The following is a 9,742-nucleotide window of genomic DNA, read 5'->3' on the forward strand; positions in this document are numbered from 1 at the left end:
TTCATTCTCTACGATTTATAAACTTCATTCTCTATGATTTATAAACGTCATTCTCTACGATTTATAAACGTCATTCTCTATGATTTATAAACGTCATTCTCTATGATTTATAAACGTCATTCTCAATGATTTATAAACGTCATTCTCTATGATTTATAAACTTCATTCTCTATGATTTATAAACTTCATTCTCTACGATTTATAAACTTCATTCTCTACGATTTATAAACTTCATTCTCTATGATTTATAAACTTAATTCTCAATGATTTATAAACTTCATTCTCAATGATTTATAAACTTCATTCTCAATGATTTATAAAATTCATTCTCTATGATTTATAAACTTCATTCTCAATGATTTATAAACTTCATTCTCTATGATTTATAAACTTCATTCTCTATGATTTATAAACTTAATTCTCAATGATTTATAAACTTCATTCTCTATGATTTATAAACTTCATTCTCTATGATTTATAAACTTCATTCTCTATGATTTATAAACTTCATTCTCTATGATTTATAAACTTCATTCTCTATGATTTATAAACTTAATTCTCAATGATTTATAAACTTCATTCTCTATGATTTATAAACGTCATTCTCTATGATTTATAAACTTCATTCTCTATGATTTATAAACTTCATTCTCTATGATTTATAAACGTCATTCTCTATGATTTATAAACGTCATTCTCTATGATTTATAAACGTCATTCTCTATGATTTATAAACTTCATTCTCTATGATTTATAAACGTCATTCTCAATGATTTATAAACGTCATTCTCTATGATTTATAAACTTCATTCTCTATGATTTATAAACTTCATTCTCTATGATTTATAAACTTCATTCTCTACGATTTATAAACTTCATTCTTTATGATTTATAAACTTCATTCTCTATGATTTATCAACTTGCTGCACATATTCAACAACATAACTCTTGTGCAAATGAAGTTGTGTGTTCTCATCATTTTCATGAGAATGAAAAAACATTTAAGTTTAAGTGTTTGAGGTCTAGTTATTTTGAACATTTAAAAAATGTTAGAGAATATGAAAGTTTTTTTTTTTGGTTACCATTGTGATGAAGAGGGGAGCTTTTATTTATTTTTATGATAACTAATATAATTATGTCATAACATATGTTGAGATGCAAAGTATAACTATTGTAGCATTCAATTAATGATGCAAAAGTAAAGGTGATCTTATTTCTGGCATCAGCACAGTTACCGCTTATCAAGAACATCATTTCAGCTCAAGTATCCACAAGGTCTACACTTCAGCGTAATGGTAACCGCAAAAATCAAGATAACAAACTCTTTAAATGTCAAATATAACTAAACAACCAACTTTAATAGGTATTTCCCTTTACTAAAAAAACACACATTAAACAGCACTTAAAATGTTTTATATAAATAATAATAAAATTGAGTGCAAATGACAATTGAGTATTTAACTAAAGATATGTGTTGTGTTAAACTGAACAAACTACTAAGATCGTTTTTAAGTGTAGTCTAATCTAATGGTATTAGTGGCATTAAGTCAATGTCTTATTGAAAACTGGTTTTAGTAACAGTTTTTCTAGTTAAATACAGCCTGTCAGACGTTATGATGTTATCAACTGGCAACTGACACTTTTCACAAGTATATGGTTAACTCTGAAATTCCCTAAATGCCCTAGATACCAGTAATATTAACCAAAGATCACCCAAATCAGATAATCTGTGTGTAGGACATGTGTAACATCTAAGTATTGAACACAATACGTTTCATATGTGTGTAGTGAGAACTGTGTAAAGGAAAAAGGGCAAAAGTGAGATAAAAACACACATATATGAAAGTAACCAAATGTGATGAGATAACAACAAACTCAATGTAGACTTTGACTTCTGTGGGGAAGAGCTATTTCAATAAAGTATCAGAAAACGCAAACATACATCTGACCTACATTGGCTTTACTGACGTCAGATGGAGAAGAACACATAATAAACTTGAGTTCAGTGTTTGTTCAGGGCTTCTCAGACCCGGTTAAGTGTGTGGTTATAGAGAAAAACTATGCTGCTGTACTACACAAAGTGTGCTCAGGTCACTTATACTATGAAACACATTTTAGGAGTTCACTAGTATACCAGTAGAAATACTTCATTAAAGTGTAGCTGTTTGAAAGGTGCACACCTGAGAATGATGTACGATCATCGTGTAGTACACTTTGCAATCTGGGTCCAGATCCTTTGGTTTTTCCCATGTCAAATAAAGTGTGAAAGGTGTTTCCCAACTGAAGATTAAGTTACTTGCTGGAGGGAGCTCTGTGGGGTTCAAGAGTAGTGGGACAAGGTTATGAAGACCAAAGGAGAGAAACATAAAACAAAAACAATGTTCGATAAAAGTAGTAGTAACATTCTGTTGTTTGTAATAGTAAACTACCACGGTAAGCGAGCTGAGAGAATTAGGTTTAGTTCATTTAAAAAAAAAAAATTTGTCAATTAAACTCTTTGTGACTGTTATGTTTTGAGCCCAAACTAACTCATAGTCATAAATATATGTCATTTACAATGCACAAGGCTTAATTTCTTGGATTTTTTAAATTAACTATTTAGCCATTAACCATAAAGGTATCAAAACAACTGTAAAAATCTCTAAATATAATTCCCTATAATGCACAAGGTTCTGTTTTCAAATTATTATGTGTTTTTTTTTTTTTTTTTTTTTTTACAGTACTAAAATCTGAGCAGTGCGCATATGGCGTACACTCTTCTGTATCACCCGGGCCACGAGGATATGTTTGTACATGTGTTTACACTTCGGTTTTACAGCAAACAGCGCATTAGAGCAGCACAGCTCAGAATTGTCAAAAATGGCACTATGCTGATATTTGGAGAGCCACAAAGGAGAGGAATAATAAATAAAGTTGTTATATTTGTTTTCTTTCGCTTCATAATGTTACGGTTGAATCCCTGATGGCAGATGAACTATCCTGACGATGTCTTTCTTACTTTCTGGACCTTGACACTGTTATTTACTTGGCAGGCTATTCGACAGTCTCAAGCCTCCCGATTTTCATCCAAAATATCCTAAATTGTGTTCTGAAGACGAACAAAGCTTTTACAGGTTTGGAACGACATGGGGGTAAGTGATTAATGACAAAAAAAATTATTTTGTGGTGGAGTTATCCTGTAAATGACTTTGAATGTGGAATGGTTGTTGGTGCCAGACAGGCTGGTCTGAGTATTTCAAAAACTGCTGATCTACTGGGATTTTAACGCACAGCCATCTCTGAACGCACAACATGTCGAACCCTGAAGCAGATGGGCTACAGCAGCAGATGACCACACCTGGAACCCATTTCAATACATTACATACATGCATACATACATGCATACATTTTTATACAAGTCTCTAATGCTCATCAAGGCTCCATAAAAAAAAAGAAAAAATTTGTAATCTTGCAAAATTGTATTACAATATAAATTAATGGTTTCTATTTTGATGCACTCTAAATATTATTTATTTAACCCAAAACTTAATTTCCATTAGCCATTACAAAATACAAATATTTTCTAAAAATGTAAATACTTGCTAACACTTCTTAACAATTTAACACATCATTGCTGAATAAAATAGTAAATTATTTCAGTAAAAGAAAGAATAAAAATGTACTGATCCCAACATTTTTAACAACAACAACAACACAAAAAAAGATTTATATTTTAAATAAATGCTCTTCTTTTAAACTTTTTCTTATCAAACAATCCTGAAAAAAGTATCACAGGTTCCAAAAAGTATTAAGCAGCACAACTGTTTCCAACATTGATATTAAATCATCATATTTTTCTGATTTCTGAAGATCATGTGACACTGAAGACTGGAGGAATGATGCTGAAAATACAGCTGCACACCACAGAAATATGTGTGTGTGTGTGTGTGTGTGTGTGTATTATTAGATGCCAAACACAAAATTATTATATATATATATATATATATATATATATATATATATATATATATATATATATAAAACTAATCTTTGGTATATAAATGCAGATTTGAACATAGAGAGAGTGTCTACATTTCAACATAAATATATCTGTACAATTAGGAATATGAATATGTAGATGTTTGTGATTTTTTATAAAACAGTATGTCTATGTATCCTGTATCAATGTAGATATTGTAATAAACTATAAATTTCAGAATTTATATTATAAATTATCTCTATTCACTTCAATCACTATATGTTATATATATGGTGTTGTTGACAATTTCCTAGCCCTCTCAGCCATGCTGAACTGTGTAGAAAAGATTGGTATTAAAATTGTCATTGACTGTCAGGGCCTTTTGGCATCACAGCCAGCCTTTTTTAAAGTAGATGGAAAATACTCCTTTTGATTTAGATTAGAGAGTTGCAGTTACAATAATTAATATAGTGAAAAGTTTACAATTACATTTTTACAGTCCTTGTGCATTGTAGGGTATAATATTGAGAGATTTTTACAGTTGGTTTGATGGCTTTATCGACATCAGTTTAATTAAAGTGGATACAGTATAATAAACATGAAAAATATGGATTCAATATAATAAATAATCTGTAAACAAGCCTTTTGCATCATAGGGAATAATATTCTGAAAATTTTATAGTTGGTTTGATACCTTTACATCAAATGGTGTTGTCGTTTATTAATGGATTTATATTATAACTACGTTTTAAAATTTGTACATTATAAAACAAATGAAATTGTAGTTTCAAAAACGAGGCTTTGTGAAAAAACAGGGATGTTTTTCTGAACATGCTAGTATTGGTTTTAGATTATAGTTCTAACTGTAGTTAAATTGTTTAATTAACATAAATGGAACGGTTTATTATTTTATTTTATTTTATTACAAAAATTGTCCCCCTTGTGCCTTGTGCAACGTAAAGGGTATATATTTGTGACTATCGGAGTTTGGGCTCAAACCATAAACCAGAGTTTAATTCAAACGTCAAACGAAGTTTACCGTCTTCTCCCACGACAGCACGCGCATACACAAACATTCCTCCGGTAGCCTACGTCGCGGATACGTCTGTGAAAGATCGTAGCATCTGGTGAACATTCGATTAATGAGCCGTCTTCTTTACCTATACGTCTGTACGATGAATCTTCAACATTTGAAATTACGTGCAGCCACGCAGCGCCGACCGGAGCAAGCACAGATAAACAGCAGTGAACTCACCTGACACTCCTTCAGCTCCGACGAACACGACCGAGACGGAGAAGATCGTCATTAAGCAGATATCCCGAACGCGAAACATCCCGTGGAAGGTTTTATCGGATGTTTTGTGTAAAATCCAAAGTCCCGTAATCCTGATGTATTCAAAACGTTTTTAAACAGTCGTACTCGTGCTCGACACAATTATTTACCATTATATGTTGACTGATCTGTCAGCCTTGAGCTAAAAGCCAAAGTGTGACTCAGTAGTGATGATGGGTTGTTCTTGAACGAGTCCTCTCGGGGAGTGATTTGACAGCCTTATCCAAACAGCCACTTGCGGTCTTTGCACTTGACTACTTCTCTGACGTTTCTTGTATTTGGCCCAAGTGTTCAAGTGATGAAGACCACGAAGTGTGTGTCAAACTTTTCATTACCTTTATGGGACACACTTATAGCTCTGTGAAAATGCAAGTGTTTACATTGCTTTATTTTAATTTTAAATAATTAGCATTTGTAACTTCTAAATGTCTGTTTAGTATAGTCCCTATAACACGAACATTTTAATGTGTGAAACATTTAATTAAGTGATAAAAGGCAGTTCCAAATGTTGTACAAATACTGGTGCTTCTCAATGAATTAGAATGTCGAGGAAAAGTTCATTTCAGTAATTCAACTCAAATTGTGAAAATTGTGTTAAACAAATAAACTTGAAAAAACAATAAATATAAATATAAAAACACTGCTAACCAGCGGCTATTCTGCATAATAATGGTTAAACAAGTTTTATTTAAAAATAAAATAATTTGTAATTTTTATTTTTAGAGAGCAGGATGGCTTAAACACATGATATAACACAATTTAATTTAAAGATAGTAAATGACACATATACAACATGTACCTTTACTAAAATAAACTGAAATATAAGAAAAAAAAATAGTTAAATTGAGTAAAAGTTTGAACTTTTGTTATCAAACTTGAAATAGGGCTGGGTGATAAATTGATTTTTATCAATTTAACTCCAATGTGTAGTTTACATCGATTTGTTTGAATGAAAATCGGTTTTATTTTGTTTTTTATCACCCGCAGACGCTCCACTAAGGGCTCCTGTAGTTCAGATTGGGCTCAACATGATACGATGATATGATCATGCGGTCAATACAGATATTTCATAAAGACATTAAAAATGAGCAGGGCTGTAACATAACTCATTAAAAAACTCACATCAGATCTAAACCTGACACAAGTGGCGTGATCCGACAAAAGACAACAGACCCCAGTGATGGATACACTGGACACGATCCCATCAGTGAACTGATGCTCGTTCTGTTTATGATGAAATGTTCTGACACTGTGTTCAGATGATCTGGCACTATAGTGTGATGTCATCAAGTTTAGACACACTTTTAGCTCCACGACAACTCTCACATCCGGTGTAGACACGGTTAGACAGTGTCTGCTCTATTTACAAATAAGTTCTATAAGAACAAAAAAACCTAAACCAGTGGCATAACGAAATGTTAATCTAGACTAGAAAATATATTTCCACTTGCTCTGTCCTCCGTCCATGACTCTGACTCACTGCGGAGCTGTGTTTCAATCTGAACAGCTCTTTAACGCAGAGTGTGCACTTGGATGGTTAGATGCATCTTGGGCTAGAATAAAAAAAGAAAGAAAAAAAAAAAAAAATTTTTAGGCCACATTGCCCAGCCATTGTTGATCTGAGCTTCTATTGTTCTCATTTGTAAGTCGCGTTGGATAAAAGTGTCTGCTAAATGATTAAATGTAATAGAAAATGTTCACCTTGTGCCTTTATTCTTATGTGAAATGAAGGAAAAAACTCTTTGATCTCTATCCATTAATAGCATAAGTCATTGAGGTATTTTTATTTATATGACTGAATTACCTAATAAACATACTTCTCATGATCATAACTGAGCCCACTGCCACTGGATCAATATGGAATGATTCAAAATAGACCAAGAACCAAAACCAAAAAGCATTTTCCATCAGGTAGTTGGTTATAATGCAGTGTACCTGGAGGTGGAGGGATGGTAATGTGCAAAGGTTGACTCTGTTGTTTGTTTCCAGAGTTCACTGTAACACTGATGCACAGTCCATTTTCATTGGCGATATTCAGTTTGATGGACGATCTTTTGGCTCTCCTGGTTTGGATACGTTGTGCTCTCTCGGAACACTCTACATAGGCATAAAGGTTTTAATACTGTAAAAACTGTATTTCTATCCCTTTATCCTAACTCTACTTTCTGCATTTCTAGAAGTTTCAAAAAATTCATTCTCTATAATTTATAAACTTCATTCTCTATGATTTATCAACTTGTTGCATACATGCAACAATGTAACTCTTGTGTAAATGAAGTTGTGTGTTCTCATAATTTTCATGAGAATGAAAAAACATTAAAGTTTAAGTGTTTGAGGTCTAGTTATTTTGAGCATTTAAAAGAGTTTAGAGAATATGAGTTTATAAAGAGTTTTTTTTTTTGAGTTACCATTGTGTTGAAGAGGGGAGCCTTTATGTAATTTTTATAAGAACTAATATAATTTTGTCATAACACATGTTGAGATGCAAAGTATAACTATTGTAGTATGCAAGTAATGATGCAAAAATAAGGGTGATCTTATTTCTGGCATCAGCACAGTTACCGCTTATCAAGAACATCGTTTCAGCTCAAGTAATCTTAGTCTAACCACAAGGTCTACACTTCAGCGTAATGGTAACCGCAAAAATCAACAAACTTTTAAATGTCAAATATAACTGAACAACCAACATTAATAGGTATTTCCCTTTATATAAAAACACATTAAACAGCACTTAAAATGTTTTATATAAATAATAATAAAATTGAATGCAAATGACAATTGAGTAATTAACTAAAGATTTGTGTTGTGTTTTTTTAAGTAAACTGAACAAACTACTAAGATCGTTTTTAAGTGTAGTCTAATCTAATGGTACTAGTGGCATTAAGTCAATGTCTTATTGAAAACTGGTTTTATTAGTTTTTCTAGTTAAATACAGCCTGTCAGACGTTATGATGTTATCAACTGGCAACTGACACTTTTCAGAAGTATATGGTTAACTCTGAAATTCCCTAAATGCCTTAGATACCAGTAATATTAACCAAAGATCACCCAAATCAGATAATCTATGTGTAAGTACATGTGTAACATGTAAGTATTGAACACAATACGTTTCATATGTGTGTCGTGAGAACTGTGTAAAGGAAAAAGGGCAAAAGTGAGATAAAAACACACATATATGAAAGTAACCAAATGTGATGAGAAAACAACAAACTCAATGTAGACTTTGACTTCTGTGGGGAAGAGCTATTTCAATAAAGTATCAGAAAATGCAAACATACATCTGACCTACATTGGCTTTACTGACGTCAGATAGAGAAAAACATTCCCGGTTACTTAACTGTAACCTTGCTCCCTGAGAAAGCGGAACAAGATGCTGCACTGCTCAGCGCATTGGGAAACGTCTTATTCGTGACCAGCTGTGAATAATGTTTGTAACACGTCAATAGAATTGACCCGGTGGTAATATAGCCTCGGTTGATGACATCATCTGGGTGCACGCCCGCAACACAGGGCTATAAATAGATACACCACAGGTGCATCCACAGGACATTTTCTCTGAAGAGCAGTCCTGGGACATATTCAGTACGGCAATGCAGTGCAGCATCTCGTTCCGCTTTCTCAGGGAACAAGGTTACAGTTAAGGAACCCGGGAACGTTCCCTTTTGAATGCTTCAGTCGATGCTGCGCTGCTCAGCGCATTGGGAACCAGAATACCCACGCCCCCGTGCTTGAAAATGTCTGGACCCCTAAGGTTGTGCAGGTGTGCTATCAAACCACAAGAAGGCCTCAGATATTAGCTTGTGATGTTGACTCAAGGACATGAGAGCCTGGCGTAGCATGGACATCCAAACTCTAAAATCTTATGAATGTGTGCGGAGAGGACCAACCTGCCGCATCACAAACCTGTTGTAAGGGGGCACCCCTTGATAAAGTACTAGAGGAAGCGACCCCCCTTATGGTGTGAGCTCTAAGACCTATAGCAAAGCTTGACCACGCGCCTCATAAGCCAAAGCAATAGCATCCTGACCCAGTGAGACATGGTCTGCCTGGTGGCAGCTGCTCCTCTGTTACCACCACCATAACAGATGAAAAGCTGCTCCGACTTATGCCACTGGCTAGTGCGGTGGACGTAAGCCTGAAGAGCATGGACTGGACACAGTCTATAAGATTTCTCCTGCTCCGACGTTTTGAACGGCGGAGGGCAGAAGGCTCAAGAATGACTGGGTGTACAGCCGAAGATGTAACCTTAGACAGGTAATCAGGATGAGGATGCATGATCACTTTTACCCTGCCTGGGGCAAAGTCTAAGCATGATGGTGAGATAGACGGAGCCTGCGCATCCCCAATTCTCTTCAAAGAAGTTATTGCCATGAGAAAAAAAAAACATTTTTAAAGTCAGAAGTCTATCAGACGCTGACTCTAAAGGTTCAAAGGGGGGGTTTAACCAGACC

The 9,742-nt window shown here is 34.0% G+C and overlaps 1 protein-coding gene across 1 annotated transcript in view; it reads right to left on the minus strand.

Annotated features, from left to right (window-relative positions):
* Positions 1-5,495, minus strand: part of LOC128026696 (uncharacterized) — a 48,342-nt gene extending 42,847 nt beyond the window's left edge. Inside the window, exons 1-2 of the mRNA XM_052613962.1 lie at positions 5,214-5,495; positions 2,181-2,311 (exon numbers count right to left, since the gene is read on the minus strand). Coding sequence (XP_052469922.1) covers positions 2,181-2,311; positions 5,214-5,292 — 210 coding nt within the window. The 5' untranslated portion in view covers positions 5,293-5,495. The remainder of the gene's footprint in view (positions 1-2,180; positions 2,312-5,213) is intronic.
* Positions 5,496-9,742: the final 4,247 nt, after the last annotated feature.

Source organism: Carassius gibelio, chromosome A13 (genome assembly GCF_023724105.1).
Source record: "Carassius gibelio isolate Cgi1373 ecotype wild population from Czech Republic chromosome A13, carGib1.2-hapl.c, whole genome shotgun sequence".
NCBI lineage: Eukaryota > Metazoa > Chordata > Actinopteri > Cypriniformes > Cyprinidae > Carassius > Carassius gibelio.